The 18070-nt window shown below is 36.7% G+C and overlaps 1 protein-coding gene across 1 annotated transcript; it reads right to left on the reverse strand.

Annotated features, from left to right (window-relative positions):
• Positions 1-1320: 1320 nt before the first annotated feature.
• On the reverse strand, positions 1321-11009 carry LOC100378374 (chymotrypsin-like elastase family member 2A). Its single transcript, XM_002735742.4, has 9 exons — positions 10931-11009; positions 10423-10565; positions 8253-8490; positions 7605-7730; positions 4846-4952; positions 4331-4419; positions 2434-2729; positions 2126-2274; positions 1321-1561 (listed from the first exon to the last, which is right to left on the reverse strand). The coding sequence occupies exons 1-9, from the start codon at positions 10992-10994 to the stop codon at positions 1391-1393; spliced, it is 1383 nt and encodes a 460-aa protein (XP_002735788.1). The 5' UTR covers positions 10995-11009; the 3' UTR covers positions 1321-1390.
• Between the last annotated feature and the right edge of the window lie 7061 nt (positions 11010-18070).

The following is an 18070-nucleotide window of genomic DNA, read 5'->3' on the forward strand; positions in this document are numbered from 1 at the left end:
TAAAATATCAAACTACGCAATTGAAGCTAACTTCCTCAAAAGTCAACAACATTAAACAATTACATCGCTGTGTTGCTCACCGGCTAACAATTAAATTTTAGCAACAAAACTTGTTCAAACCTTAAAGTAAAAGGAGCTACACAAAACAGTATTGTCTTTAAAATGTCAGGTCAAATGTTTTCTGAGACTTTATAACTCAATTATAATCAAGCAGCACTAAAAAAAACAATTCCATTTTGTAAGCCAAGGTTTATTTATTTCAGTCTTCATTATTAATAATGCTAACATCAAATCGACAAAGTTACCTCCATCAAAATCCTGTATATAAAGTTCCTTTATTTCCATCGCTAAAATTCAAAAAAATATATAAGAAAGATATAATATAATTTCAATAACCCTAGGGTCTATCACACAATATTCCTAGTGGCTGAAGCCATGTCGATCACATGTTTACTCAGTTACACAACTGAGTTTCTTGGGGGGGGGGAGTGTAATATTTTGTAAGATATAAAACACTAACATTTCTTTGCAGTTAGGACACCAGTAACTATTTCATAGGTTACAGAAGTCCGTAGACACTGGACGAATTGCTGTATAACACATGGTCTGTAAACCCACACGTTTGATTTTGTTAAGATGAAACTTACAACGGATGAAAGTACATACAACAAATAACACATCGTCCTTGATTCAATCCTAAGCTTAACAAATAGAATTAATTACTTCATTGTATCATACAAGTGAGCGATCAGAGTAACAAACACACCGCAATTTTAAATCAATTCAACAAAACTCACTTAAAGCGCAGTAGTCGTCGCGGTGCGCATGTGCGACCTTTGTGTTGATAAACATTGATTTTCCCATAATCCAATGCGCTTTTCAAATGGAAATTACAAGTATGAGGTTTGAGCTGGGCGCGATTTACACTGATTACCACCGGTAATTCTTTCGATACCTTCCAGCATATGAAAATTACCTAATTAAAGCTTGGAAATGTCTCAGTCCGTACTTGTTGATCTGTGCAACAGTCAAAGTCGCCATCTTTGTTTATATGGGACCCATATATCTCGCACATGTGCAGCGCGACGACTACCGCCCTTTAATGTGACGCTTCACGTAGCCAATGCTGTGTGTCCTACGTTAAAATAACATCACCACACGACTCTGTGGCTTATTTATTGACAACATTTCAGTATACGACTGGGAAAGGTAGTGCGAAGTGATATCCTGGGAATGTAATTCCAATTAAAAAGAGAACAGTTTCCGCTACTTTCAGCATTGATTGTTTATAACCGAATACATTACAATTACGCAGGTACATTTAAATTCATATATTTCTTTATTTGAATCTGTTGTTTAATTACTAACATAGGTAATCTGTTTCAATTTCTTAACCACCCATCATAATACTTTGAACCCAAGTGAGCACGCTATCCACATTGCCATAGAGACCGGGCATACCCGATGTGCCACACTGTTCCCGCCGAGGACCCACGACACCAACGAGAACCCATTTATCGTTTGGTGCGTTGTACCATACCATTGGGCCACCATTGTCCCCCTGGAAAAGAAACAACATCGTTATTACCACAAATTAATACAACAACACTGTCAAACAATCATCGATCGAGAGACTTGCATAATAGTTGTACAGCTTTCATCATTAAATTTGTTTAATAAATACTATATAAACCAAAATCGTGAGAATACTTTTACTTCCCAGTACGTAGCTAAACTTGACATTTCAGATAATTACTGCAATTTTCATTTTCATAACGTATTCTCGCTCAGACCGAAATTTCACCCATAATTCTTGGGATACATATGCACGTCCATTTTGTTCACGATCCGATTCAAAACGGACGAATGATTCAAACTTGGTACACACATGTGAAAAATTATATTATTTTAAATCGATCGAATTCAAAATAATTTCCATTTGGCTGCTTTATTTTAACGAATACTGTTTTGGAGCCATAGCTTAGACATGCTTAGACCGATCATGTTCAGCTTCTTCGAACATGATACATTTAGTCACACATGAACATAAATTCGTTTTCGCATTAATGATGACAGCAGTTATAAATATTCGATGTCAGAACTAACAGTTAACCAGTATACATACTTGACATGCGTCTATCGTTCCATCTACGGAGCCAGCGCACATTAAAGTCTCTGTAATAGCACCGTCGTGCATACTTGGCTGATTGCAGAAATCGTCATCATAAATAGTGACCTCCGTCTGCTGTAGTACTGTAGTCCCAATATCATCAACTGAAAGAAGTATCATTAAACGAGAATAGCTTAACAATATTGAATTGAAACTCAACACAGCAAACTACCACATAACACCGAGAACACTATTTTCTCCTCATATTTTTTCTTCTAAGTCGAACAAATTATAATGAAAGTAGAAACTAAGACTCTTCTTACTTTCAATACGCATGGCACCGACAGCATCTTCGCCCCAGCCTGTGACCCAAGCTTTGGTTCCATTTGGGTAATTTGCTCCTTTAGGGGCCAGGCAAATATCGTGAGCAGCGGGATTTGCTGTTATATTTATCGGGACTCTCATTTTTACCATAGCAAAGTTGTATTCATCTTTAAACATATCAAAGGTTGGGTGTACAAATATCTCATCCACAGCATGGACTTCTTCATAGGGATCAACTTGCGAGTAGATATGGTTCCCAACGATAATATCAAACAACTGGGGATTCAGTGCATCACTACAAAAACATATAAAAGAATTATCATGGCATTTATTGTCAGTGAAAATATTACAGGTGAAGTATAACAAAAAAGGAACATGAATTGGGTAAATATATTATTTACAATTTTTTTTACGCTAAATTGCATTACAATATTCAGGAATTCTGTGGATTTCGTTTAATAATTAAATATGCAGGAATGTGTTTTGCTTCTCTGTATTTTACTTGTGATTGGTTGAAAAGTGTGTGGAGATTGTAGAAAATATGCAGTTGTCAAAAGAAAATAGGTAAGTTAATCACAACTGCCTAATGAATGAGTGCGTAATTTGGCGTAGTTGGCTCACTTGTGAGAGTTCGCTGGTTCCCGGCGTCCCTTGCGAATGGCAAGAAGAACGCAGGTACTAGTAATCGCCATATTGTTTCACTGGGCCGGGATTCGGGCCCAAAGTCACGTGACTGAGTAACGTAATTTGAAAACATTCCAAGACTAGCATATTTGAGATGTTTCTGGCATTTCTCGCTGTTTCTGTGCAAATTTATAACAAAAAAAACAGTTTTATATTCGCCCAACTCCCGAGAGTAAAAGGAAACCCCTGCTCTCGGGCCACGAGCGTAAGCCCTGACGTCAGGTAACCAAGGGAAATAGAACAAGAAACGAAAAGTAACGAATCAATCAGAATACCGGAACCTTTACCAGTTATCGGCCTTTTGTGGCTTGGTACGCCATGACACTTGGCGGGAACCAGCCAATTGTGAGAGTTTACTATAGAACCAGAAAGAGGCACTGGCTTTTCCTCGCTGTGAACACATCATGAACAAAATGTCGCGTATTACTACAATTGTGCTCCAATTCGTTTAAAAGTGTCTAATTTCATTGCAACAAAACCTTTTAAAACTTGTTTAACACCTTAAAAATAAAAATATCAATCTTTTTCTTATTCAAAACATCATGCTATTTTTGCCATGTAAAACATCGACACCGAAGCTCTGTATTCCCGTACATCCCCAATTCACTGATATTGGTGGAAACGACGTAGAATAAATCTACTGTTACCATAATTGTTACATAGAGAGTGAGTGTAGGAGACAGTAATAAATAAATAACGACCGAGACCATTTGTAGATGTGTCACCACTGAACACGGTTACACTCATTTCAGAAACGATAAAAAGTAGTTTGAAAATACGAATAGCAGAAAATACACATGTTAAATACAAACAATAGTTGCAGACTTTTGTTGAACGAAAAATTATAGTCATGTTTACTAATTTCGATTGTTGTCTTTAAATGGGACCTCATTGTCTGCCTCACTCACAGACCATCAGTTTACGTGGTGTTGTAGAATACATTTTCTATGTTGTTGTGTTCCCTACCTCCCAATCATGATAATAAAATCCCTCACCATGTGTAAAGTGCATGTTGACTTTTATACGTGATGTATGAGTGTTAATGTTTGCTGTGGAACAGCTGCGAGAGGGTCGTCACCTATGCACGCGCGGGAATTGAGTTCCAACGCGAATGCTCGTGGGTAGACGCTTGTTTGTAAACAATGACACGTTATGGCCATCTGCGGCATGCGCAGGTGACGAATCCCCCGCTTTATACAAAATAATACTCACGATTGAACGCAATGAGCAGCTGTCAAAATCCAAAAAGGGTCTAGAAGAATCCCACCACATTGATGAGTGAACATCCGCTGAATGGCTACCTGTAATTACAAAATAAATGAAGCACAATGTCTGAACAAGTTTGGTTATTGGTCGCCTGTAAATATCATATGAATATATTAATGTGGCTAGTCTAGTTTTATAGGCATCGGTTTCAATAAATTTCAAATACCCCGGTGAAAAAGTACATACTTACAAACGGACACGAAAATTAGCTATATATGCCTTGAAGCGCTTTTGATTCGTAAAACATGGCCTATGTTGGTTCAGGTCATGCCATGAAACGTAACATTCTGACATTCTTGCATTGTTTCTTGCGTTTTCAAGGTATTTTAGCAGCAGATCATACTTTACCATGGGAATTGAAACTATATATCTAGTCGTAGCATATCATCGGTGTCGTCATAACTATGTATGTTATACGCTATGATAGTAAAACTGCACCAATGACCACAAAAAATACCCACCTGCCACGGCCAACTATACGGCTCTGCCTCGGTACCTCCAGTTACCTGCGCACTAACCGGATTCAACACAGGGTCAATGGCAGGTTGCCCACAAGTTGCAGAATTTACTGAAAACAACAGTGAATACGCTCAATTATGTTGCAAGTAAAATTTAAACGAATAGATAATTTTCCGTTCACTACGAGATCTCGCACAAAGAGTGAAAAGATAGAACAATAAATTAACGAGTAGGTGGTTTAATCTCTCAATCGTTAGGTTATACTTGTATGGTGCTGGTAAGGTGATGATTTACGCCAGTTCTATCGCTGCATTGACACGCAGATCGCCGCAAACCAACCGAATGTGCTGAATAGCGCCACCTGTGTTGACACAATGCTATCGCTGTATATAATAAGCCATTTTTCGCAGGCTGCGAGATCACGCAGTCATGTGATACAGGTCAAGCTTCCAGTTTAATATGGTAGCAACCACATTGTCCTACGCGTTGTAAACCTCATCTCGAAACAATATCTGTCCCAATGGGAGTCAAACGGTACGCTTACGGCGAATGTAAGAGTGATTCTCGCTTTCAATACAAACATTATATGAATGCTGTTTTTTTTGTTTTTTTTGTTTGTTTTTTTGCGATTCCCTAAACTAAAAACGCAGTCTGAAAAGTGCGATTGATGGTTCAGTGCCTGTTCTCGGGCAGACAGTTTTGGTCGACACAGAAAAATCCAGGACATGTACATGTACACTTGTTTCCTGCACTTTGCGGGATCAAAGGGTCCTTCGGAGTCGTATCCAGACCCAACAACAGCGATTGCGAGAGGTGTCGAACGCCGTATATTCAAGTCGAAGACATCGCCGAGTGGCAATCAAAAGAAGCGCCGGAAAACATTGAAACCTGTTGATACGGTTTAACTTTCTTTTGCAAGTTGTACTGATCGGAACTTTACCGTGCCGTGCCGTGCCATTAATATTTATTTTTCAAAATTTTATGATCGTGTATTTTATTGCGATCCCGAAATTGCTTTACAATTTTTATTAACTCATAACAACCTACTGAAGGAGGTTAAAGGTTACAACAACAACAAAAATTACAGAAAAATATTAATCAAATTACAATGGCTAATAGTTTAAAGACAACCAAAAACAGACTAAATTGAAGTTAGTAACGGAAATATATAATAAAGTAAAATGAAACACCAACAACAAACTATAAACTGAATATAAAAACAAAAACCCAATGAATAGGTTTTTAAAAAAAAAGTTAATGACTAAGTAGGTGCTGCTGTCTAATAGCAAACCTGTATTTCAGATATTGTGCCAGAGGAATTGCTAAGTTATTATTTGACATTATTTTTATGAATTTATTTTCAGGTGTGAGATTAGTATGCTTTACCATGGGATTGACCATTTTATTGTTATTTACAACTCACAAGTGTACATCTTAAATTGTCTTATCATTAGTATCCCGATGAAAACTAGATTCCTGACAACACTGTTACCTCAGAATTTGAAAAGGATTTCAATGCGAATATCTATGCATTTAATGATAACAATACTAGTATTGCCACAGTTAGGGAATACCTCTCCTGACAAAGCGCTAAGCCTGAATGTGAACTAATTATATTACTAAGCGCAGAATTAAATTGTAATACTAGTATTTAATACTTGTACAATTTAATACTCATACTATCGGGTTTTAATAATAGTTTTATTCAACTTCCCTTCTATGTCGAAAAGTTGTGAATTTTTAAGCTATGTATTTTTAAAGCATGCTTGTTGTTTACAATATTGACAGTTTCCTGTTATTTGTATTGATGCTTGTGTGTATCATGCCGTGTCGACAGATTGTTGTTATCCATATAAACTAATGTGTGAATCGTGCAATGTTGGCCGTTTTCCGATATGTTAGGAACTTCAAAAGCTGTTCACGCTAGTAATGGTGAAAGTAGCAGTAATGTGAAATATGTGCCTTTGACATGTGATGCTAGTACACATACAAATGTTACATTTGAACATGCCCGTCGCCAAACAACTTGAAATCTTCGCACGATTTGTAGGCCCTGAGCTTCTCCCGGTCATAGTCGAACCGATAACGCATTAAACATCGGAAAAACCGAATTCTGGAACATTCCTGAAATCACTAGAGTAGCCTGGTAATTTCAAAGGATCGATGAAATTGCAACCAAGTTTGTTAAGTCTTGAAGCGACGAATTGTTTTAGGATCATGTCGTAAAAAATCAGGGTCTTCCTCGAGCTACAAATCGTGCACAGCTTTAGTGATTGCAAGAAGTCTTTGAGCTGTGGCACGGTCATTCTGTCGAAGACAGCCATGGTCGAAAACGTGAAACAAATGCAATAAATCACTCGAAAATGTAATGCACGACACTAGGTACACAAACGATTTAGCGCTATTTTGATTCAAAGCTTGACCTGTATCACATGACTAGCAACCGGTTGCTAGGCAAATTTAACGGTCTCGCAAGATCTCGTCCAAAGCGAAAAATAGCCTATTGGTCAACTTCTTTTAAAGCTGTTTGTACCGAAATCCCGCGAGATATTGCAAGTAGGTAACTTTTTGCTGTCAAAAACTTTTACCAAATGACATTGAAATTTGCAAAATGTTACATTGAAACTTTAGCGGGTAAAATTCAGGCATTCAAAGAGTTAAAATAAAGACAGATGACGCCAAAGGCGTGTTGTATGTTCAATATGATGGATACAATATGGCACGTCTAATAGTGTCAACAATTAATCCAACAAAGACTCACTTGGGCAACTCAGCTCGTCCTGTCCATTGGGGCAGTCATCGACTTGATTGCATCGGTTTTCAAATGGGATACAATATCCATTCTCATCATCACCACATCGGTAGCCTACTCCAACTTCACATTCGACTGAAAAAGACACGACTTTATCAAATCATAGTCACCAATACAACGGTGAACCGCTCATGGCGACGGGACAATTTTCAAATATAAACAAACTGTGGCCGTGCATTCAATACACAAACACATAATATACTTGTTCACACAGAAGTGTTTTAGTTATCGTGTAAAGATCAGTGTGACCTTTAAACGGCAGTCGTCGCGCTGCGCATGTGCGACATTTGTGTTGATAAACATTGATTTTCCCACAATCAAATACGCTCTTCTACTATGGAAATCACAAGTATGAGGTTTTACCTGGGTGCGACTTTCACTAATTACCACCGGTGACTCCTTCGATACCTTGCAACCACCTAAAAATACCCAATTAAAGCTTCGTAACGTCTCAAGTTGTACTCGTTGATCTGCACATCAGTCAAAGTCGCCATCTTTGTTTATATGAGACCCATATATCTCGCGCATACGTGGCGCAACGACTACCGCCCTTTAAATGATGACTGGTCATCAATTAAAGCGTCTAAATTATCTCACCTGGTTGATTTCTTGTTCTCCAGGTAGCACTGAATCCAGTATAGGCGACGCTGGAATCTGTAGTGAACAGGACGTACATGATATGTCCTGTGCCGACGGTTGGATTTGGGAGATTGTGGCCGCACATAGTCCTGAGAACGGGTGCTGTGGTATCAAGTCCGTCGTATGCAATCACTGAGTCATACATACAATTAACAGAGCCCTCTACGTGGAAGTAGTCGAAATCCAATTCAATAACCTAAAAGATAGTAATGTCGTCGTTGTTAATAATGCATTTCACAAAAAATGCCTGTGGTGTGTGATCCCTGTTAGCGACATTGACTTGATCGCAGCAAGTGGATGAGTATCTCTCATAGACAAATTAACAACAACATTGACCTTTGGCTGCCAACAACCAAATTATTCAGTTGTTTCTGAAACTCGTGTTTGTTATTGGCTTCCATTCGCAGTACATAGGTCATTCAAATCATTGGCCACAAAGGCTGTAGTCGATGCCGCTAACACAGTCGATGAGTTAGCACGTTAAGAAAATCAGGAAGTCACTGTACATTGCTAGAGAGTTGAAAGTATCTTTATCGGAGTGACATTGATATTAAAATCAGATTATTGGAAAATGTTACCCTTACAATAATACTGTTATATGTTTTGTTTTTTTTTATTTTTAGCCCCCTCCCCAAAGAGAGACGTGAATTGTTATATCTTATGTCACTTTCAACAATATCGACACACTGTATCACTACTACACGTATCACAAGTAGCATGATCTTCATTCGTTTGTAAATAATTTCCTCTTATGTACTCACAATTTTTCGATTTGAAAATTCTATGCTATAAAAATGTTGCATTTATTTAATTCAGCCACTTTCAGGTGAGCCAATATTATGATATGAGATTACACAATGATATATCCTTACAGCTTTCCTCTTCGAATGTCACTGTTCTTGACACATGCGTACTTTATGTAGGGTCTCTTCGAATAATTATATTATTGAAATTCAACTTTCTATAGGTGTCCAACCACCACCCAATGTTGTACAAAATAATACAATCATTGCTTACAATAGCTTGTGGTGTAAGAAGAAATATTTTTTGGAGAGCTAAAAGCCGAAACTCATAGCATTTCAGGCGGTCGTTGGTCACAGCTGAATCATAGCTAATTACGAAGAAAATGTGTTTGTGTAAAGCTCTTAAACGTCAATCTTTGTTTCTATATAGCAGTATGAATTAATAGTATTAAGTATGTATTTATTTTAATTGTTAAAAATTAAGGAATCGGGTTAATTAATGACAAAAATTAATAACAGTTTCTCGCATGCAGGAAGAACGGGGGCATCACCTGCCAAACGTCTTTTTTTCCAACTTATGGCATCTATTTGAATCGTTAAGAGGTTGATCACAACAAAACTTTGGACGTAATTAAGGTGAATCAGGTTTAATTACAACCTGATTAAAAGCTGTGTTTTCCTGCCTGTAGATCATCAGCTCTTGCAATGATACGCAATATTTCCTTCATACCACATTTGTTGGTATTTGGATACCTAAATATGGCTATATTCAACTTTCGATGAATGGTGCGTAATTCGACGAAATGGTCTTTGGACGAAATTAATTTGATATACTACTCCCAAGTGTGCATGTGTATAGTTATGCATTGCAAGATCGTTTTCAAGTAAGGTTAAAGCGCGGTAGTCGTCGCGCTGCGCGTGTGCTACATTTGTGTTGATAAACATTGATTTTCCCACAATCCAATGCGCTCTTCAAATGGAAATCACAAGTATGAGGTTTGACCTGGGCGCGACTTGTACTGATTTCCGCCGGTGACTCCTTAGATACCTTCCAATAACATGAAAATTACTTAATTAAAGCTTGGAAACGTCTCAGTTCGTAATCGTTGATCTGCGCAACAGTCAAAGTCGCCATCTTTGTTTATATGAGACCCATATATCTCGCACATGCGCAGCGCGACGACTACCGCGCTTTAACCTTGTAAGTGCAAGCTCACCCTAGGAGTTGCTTTGTAATACAGTGTCACCATTTTCTTGTTTTGTTTTCACATCCCCACACTGTGTATGTTCAAGTAGCCACAACATATGGTGTTTAATGTAAGCAACCTTATCGTGTGAATTGACACGCTATAAATGGAAGTTGTTTGCTCCAAAGTCATACGTACCTGTTGTTGTGTGGTGGATGTTTCCAAGGTCCAGTTACATTTTGCATTGTTGTCATATCTAACGTCGTTTTGAGGGTCGAAGTTCATTGATGTGAATGAACCAGAAAATCCTAATTGGTAATGACTGCTGCCACATCCTGAGTCTGAAGGTACGAACATCATACAATTATTAGCCAACGAAGCGTTACAGGGTGGAATATTAGTGCCATGCGTGCACGTTGTTTTGGCAAAACATCATTAAAACTTTAAATAAGCATTGTACATTGACATTGACACTTCATTATCATATATAAATTCATCATTAGTATTATAACATTGTATCGATTGAAAAAGATTCATTATCAGAATAATTAAAACGCCATAATTGTTGCACCGCTTCGTGTTTATTATGAGTCCCACACGACGTATACATCACGTGGGGAGGTACACTTTATTTACAGGTAATTCACACGCGCGTTGCAAGACTGTGGCGCTTTCGAATATATTGTGTACGTTGTTATAAACTTACCTCGCTGTTCCACGGCTATTGCCACAGCGAACACAGACACAATCAAAAACCACAATTTGGTCATATCTTCGGTTCTACGCACACCAGTAACCGAATGGATAATGGTGGAGAAAATACATGTGCCGATATATATCAGTAAGAATGTCGCGTGAGCGTTTTGTGTTTCCAACACAAGTGCTAATTGGTCTAGATTTTCAGATAACTATGACAGTGTCTGATGTATTGCCGTGCGTCGTGTCCGTGTGAGAAACATGTGACCAGATTGGAAACAACACGTGAAATCAATTGATTAGCCTGGGTAGAGTATAGTACAACCATGATCAAAATAGTGTGGTATTTTTTTTTAAATACGTTATTTGCATATATTTCATTGGATTAAAGCTAAAACAAAAAAATAAAGCATTTTACATTTATCGACAATAGATAATAGAACTTTCACTTCTACATGTACACTACTGATATTATAATAGGAAAATGGAATTATTCAGCGTGTATCTAATATTTTAATTAGAGTGGAAAGCTAGCTAAGCATGAATTGTCAAGTCTATTCGATGTAAAGAATTCTTATTTATGTGGTAAATAAAATATTATCTTTATTTAATACACGATTCGAACTCATATCTTATTTTTAAATTGGATAGGTACCTTCTGCATGTCTGATTGGTTGAACATTAAATCATTCAGACCATTTGCTGGCACATGTTTAAATATACACCGAGTACACACATACCCTTATGATACGATGAAATAATTCACCTAATTGTAGTTATGTAACCACAAGTCTTGGAGGGAAAAAAAAGAACACACAGTCCCTCAGATAGAGGGACTGTGAAGAACATAAAATAAACGACAAAACAATCTACAAGAAAAAAAAACTGACAAGAACACTGCAAAGTAGAGTCTAAGAGAAAGATATATTGAGTTGTATGTTATACACAAAGTAATTTTAGGTTTTTTTGAAACTAGTGAGCCCGTTTTACGTCTATCTGAGTCTTAAAGCGGGGGAGTCGTCACATGCGCATGCGTGATGTGGCCATAGCGTGTCATTGTTTACAAACAAGCGTCTACCCACGAGCCTTTGCGTTCTTAGCGTGTGTTGTTATCGTGGCATGGGACTCAATTTCCGCGCGTGCGCAGGTGACGACCCTCCCGCTTTAATCAAATGGTCTCTAAAATCTAATCAAATGGTGTTTAAAACCCAATGTCTACATTAGACAAATAACATTGATGCAATCTTAAATCATTTGTGTAACAGTGTTATTACTACAAGATCATCTTATATTTGAGCTGTTTATCAGAATGTAATTTGATTTGCATATGTTTGTACCAAACAATAACCTAGAAGTTGTCTATTATGTCTGTACTGTGATATTAGTATAGTTAGAGATGAGATGCAATATACTCATATCCAGGTATTTATAGAATAAACAGAATACTAGAATTCATCTGTCAATCAAATGCATTTACGTAATATTTTATTTAGATATACTGAATCGCAGTAATAGCAATGCACTGTTTAAATTAACCAAACCATCATATTCGGATTTGTACCTGAAACCAAACTGTTGTACGATTAATTTAAATTGAATGGAATTGCCATTTATATCTCGGTATATAAATGATAATTTATATATTCAAAATACATAAAGCAATTTCGAAATTACAATTCATAGGGATCGGGTTTGTATGGAATCAAGGTAAAATTGCTATTTGAACTCATGAGTTTTACCATGATTATTCGTAATATTGAACATTTATGTACTACGTACATACTAAATCCAAGTATAATGGGGAATTTGTATAGAGCTAAAATTAGTGATCCATCAAATACCGAGCCCGTTGACAAGGATTGATACATGTGGATCCTACAACTAATGTGAATAAATTAAGCACGATGTGAACTAACTAATATACAAACAATATTAATGCTATGCATCGTTAATTTATTTCCAAGAGACTTTGATCGACCACGAGTAACATACTCTTCATAGACCTCACTGATATTAGACGAAACGCGAACAAGCAAACTAACGACATCCCCGTGGATTTTCATTATAATTAACTGTAACATCTGAAGTAGAATTAAAAATATATATATATATTTATTTAAAATAGGAGGATAACATACTGACAGCGCCCTCAATATTCAAACCCCCACTCTTTTTTACAATACGGCGTATCGAGATATCTGCAGCATTATGTGTGCTCCAACAAATATTACTGCTTTTCCCTTTTTGTTTAAAGTATTTTATTACAATGTATTCTGAATAATTCAAAATGTTTTCTTCGATGTGTCATCATTTTGTCGAATATCAAATGACCCCCCCCCCCCCCGATATGTGGAATGGAGTCACTTGTAGCGCCACCACATCTGTGTGTTACATTTAATTGGCTTTTCAAAATATCTAAGTGAGTGTAAATGAACAAACATGACATGGTCCGTGAGATATGTTGCGTACGAATATTGATTCCACCATAACGTAGACAGCTGCAACAAACAGCCCTCTGTGTTCATGGGTTTCGTAACACCGCGCACAAAATATTTATTCAGTTGATAAGCCTAGTGTAAACATCCTCTCCTGGCATCCGTGTTTGCTACATTGTCGTTTGTGGGTTATCGGCAATCAGCAGATGGGCTGGTTTAATTATCTTGCCAGTCTATGGCGATAACACAACTCATCCGTGGAACCGTTTCTGTCAGCGACCATATGAAAAAGACACTGTCATAATTTACCATATATGACGTGGCATGACCCTCATTTCACCCACTCAACCTTCAAAATCCACACTTGAACGCCTGTGTCACAACACGCCGGTAGAGATGTTCCTGTCTCTGATCATATCATGGAAGGGGCGGTATATTAAAATAATGTACTATACGACGTAGTATTACCCCCCCCCAATCCCACCTAATTTACTACTTAAATACACACTAGCATCTGATGATTTGAAAAAACAGCTTTTTATTTTTGTACAATATCACAACACACCTGTGGAGCTGGTGGGAAGACACTACGTTAAAAAACATATTTAACGCGACGTGGCATTACCCCCCCCCCCCCATTCATTCTACCACCAAGATGTACTCGTGTGTGTTGTGTTTTATACTGCACAGTAATATTATATTATGTACGTACGACCTAAATATTTAGTATTTGGATAAATTATTTATGTTATGATTAGTTCATATTATGCTAAACACATTGCCCTAATTAAACAACGTAAGTTCATGGGCGTTCAGTTGGTGTTTATATTTAGACAGGTGATTACACAATTTCGTCTTCGGTCAGAAAGTTTCAAACATAAACTGTTCTAAGATTGTAGTCGATTTGAATTTGGCACACTCTATGGGGCGTTCACTGATGTTTGTACATGGTTTTGTGGTAAATACTTTAAATAGTTTACAAACTTAATTATTTGACACATTGTTACACTGTACGCCATTTAAGTTTAAACATCAGACAGAAAGTTGGGATAATGTTTAATTTACATAACTATGCACTCACCGCAAAGTTCACAGACATTATACAATATATATAACACAGACCGACCGATTACTATTTTTTTTAAATGTTATTTGTAAAAAACTCATTGAAATTCCGGCATTGCGCATTTAAAAACAATTGCGGCGATTCATAGTATGTAGCATTTTGCATTTTGTTTCTCGGTAACTTGGGTGTTTTATTATGTTTCGATTTTACCAATGTGAAGCAAACTTTTTTAGGGACAAAGATTAACTATTTGTATGGTTGTTCATATATCACATCGCTGTCTGTGAGAGAATAGATCTTATTCGAAGTGTCCTTGAATTGCGCCCTCGTTATAAAATGTTTAGGAATTATTCATTCATCTAGTAATGGACATAACTATGGACCACACCTGACAGTGAAATTGAGAACATACATCTATGATGTATAGATGTGCATATGACAGTTATTCTGTTTTAGCTATATTATAAAATTACAGTTTTTCTACCGGATATGTGAAAGATACTTTCAAGACAATAAAGATATTGACCGCGTATTTAGTATGCACACTTGGTATTAAGATCAATTGCGTAGAAAACGTTATCAAACTATGGATGATAGTGATGCAGGTAGTAGTTATAATACTCTATAATATTTTGTCAAGTATTATGTGTTTTATGTGAGTTAACCCTATTCACTTACCTTTAAATTACATTCACCATTCGTCAGTGATACATGTTGCTCCCACCATAGTATATTGATCGAAATACTACGAGACATAACACTTATCACGCTCGACAAACTGAGATGTGTATGGATAATTTCTGTATTTATATGAAAAGTATGTATTCCTAATTGTGTACATTGTACAAGCATTCAAACATAACATGACATTATTGTATATTTATTAGCGGAAATATTGAATATTTTACGACAGTTCCGACAAGCATGAAATAGTAGCTTTTTATCTATGATAGGTAGTCACAATGTTTCCGTTCCACAAGACAAGGTATGCTATAAATTTAACATAGATGTCCGATTTATTACCGTGAGTTGTTTATTTGAAGTAAATTGTTTGTCTTATATAATTTCATGAGCATGTATATGCACTTTGAGTGTTACATCATCTAAAAAAACTGTATTAATCTATTATATTAATAGTTGCCATACCAACTGATTTTATCATGTTGCATGGAGATCTAATAATCAGTGGCAAGTGTTCTGCTTACAATCAGTGAAATGCAAGTTTAACTATTATGAGGAGTGTGCTAAACCATTTTGTGACATATACAACGTTTATAGTCAGTTTAACATTCAATATTTAAAGTGGGGTAGTCGTCATCTGCGCATGCGTCAGATGGCCATAGCGTGTCATTGTTTATAAGCAAGCGTCTACCCTGGGGCCTTTGCGTTTTTAGCGTGTGTTTTTATCGTCGCTTGGAACTCAATTCCCGCGCGTGCACAGGTTGACGACCCTCCCGGTTTAAGTATGCATTAGATCCAACCATATTTACTACGAAAGTTATGGACTTTATCTTACACTGTTATATAGTTTACACTATGCGTATTGCGCTATTTTCGCTTTTTTTCAAATTTATAAGAGTTTACCCGTTTCTCAACTGAAAATCAGTGTCAGCATCAACTGTGGTTTCTGCTTATGGGCAAGACAAATGAGACGGCTTTTGGGTGTTATCCCGGTGATTTTAAACGCCACAAGTCGATAATAAATTTATGAATAAGCCTATAGAGATTAACTAGACTTGAGATAGAATAAATAGCTGACTGAAAGTAACAACAATATGCAATTTCTTTAATATAATATATATAATAATATTATTACTGTTTTTTCCTTAGTTAAAATAGTGAACAATAGTGGGCGCTATTCACTCAAACTGTTGTACATTGAAAATGCATGATCGGTAAGCTAAAATATCATAATAACAACATAATTGTCAAATTTGAAGGATATATTTTTCAACAACGTTTCGGTATTTTGAAATTGCGTCTCCTTGCTGGCCGATTTATTGCTTCAATCGTATGAAGCAACATTTCTAGTTAAAAACAAAAGCTATAGAGAGGAAAGTGAAATCCTTTAATTTCACATTCTGATATGTTGAAGCTGAACTTGTGGTTAAGGAACTTCTGAATTTGTTTCTTCTGCTTCAAATATGACAAATGAGATGATTTAAATTTACACCTTTGCAGCCATACCCCATACTCACCTACCTGGGGTATATATCTGCTATGCCCGACCGGATAAATATGCAGACTTAAACAAAATTAAAACCAAGATTTTGTAGAAAACAACTCGCCTTAACATTCAAACGTATTTTTTGCCAAAAAAAATGTGTGTGTTATTAAAATACAATAGCACTGTAATAACTCAGATGCCATCAATGTCACAAATCTAGTATAAAACTCAGATTTCATTTAGAAACCGTTTGAATAAAACTGTTGATATCTTACATGGCTGGTGCGAAACGTGGGCCTCAGGTTAATGTCATAATTATTTCAACAAATGATAACACTGTATTCAGTGCATTCGAATGATGTATTGCATCACGACACTCAATTGGAACATACCATATTGCCACTCGGATGATACAATACGTGCCTCGTAATAATTGTTTTGGCCTCAATACCTAAACTTGTGTGCTTTTCATTCACACACAAGGGAGCCCGCTTTTGCAAGTATTTGTCATTCGTGAATATGTTGTTTTTATTTCACCAGATACTGAATTAGTGTTATTGACATTGGGCATTTATTGGAATCTTATTCCTTGAACAAATTAAATCACTTTCACTATTATAAACGTATCAGATGATTGACAGGTATGGATAGAATAGTAAAATGTGTATTTAGTTATGTAAAAATATATTCGTTAGTATCGTAAGGGATACTAAATGGTGGGATAGTCTTTCCAGCTTTTATCTTGACTCAGTCTTAATGTTTAGCTAAATAGTGTGTTATAATAGCGGCGCCAGTCAACTGGGGAAACGACAAAAATTGCTGCCAAAATATGTGAAATGTTCATTGAACAACTTTGGTGGGGTGCAACTGTAATCCGACTGATTGGTAGAGGACTTGGATTTTGAGCTACTACCACTTGACAATTTGTCGAAAGCACTCCATATCGCAAATAAATGACCCACACATTGCGAACATTTAAACAGAAACCAAGCGAGTTCCGAATTCGCGACGACGGAAAATACGCTTCGTCTATGTGAGCAGACGCGCTCTCTCTTACGCTGTAACACACTAGACAAATAAGGCAAGTTGAAAAGCGTGCAATGAAACATTATCCTTGATACAGGTGCCATAAAGGTTGGATTTTCGCGCTTTCTAATGCGTGTTACATAGTTTATGCGTTGTTCTAAAATTATTCAAGCTAAAATTATTTGGAGAATGACCAATTTGAGTTGTGCGTCCCTCTCTTTCATTGCAGTAAACATCCACACATTCCGTGAACATTTAGTTCACCAGTAAGTGCTCCAACCATAAATGACATCTTGAGAAACGGGGACATCTAGCGTGAACCAATATAAACGACGATGGCAAAAAAAAACTATGGAAATATGATTTCCTTCAGTTTTTCTTTCTCTTTCAATGATGAATTCACTGTATTTTTTGTTTCCTCTGTGTGTAATATTTTTCTCGAAGAAATAGGCATGT

Source organism: Saccoglossus kowalevskii, chromosome 19 (assembly GCF_978046115.1).
Source record: "Saccoglossus kowalevskii chromosome 19, keSacKowa6.1, whole genome shotgun sequence".
NCBI classification, from domain to species: Eukaryota; Metazoa; Hemichordata; class Enteropneusta; family Harrimaniidae; genus Saccoglossus; species Saccoglossus kowalevskii.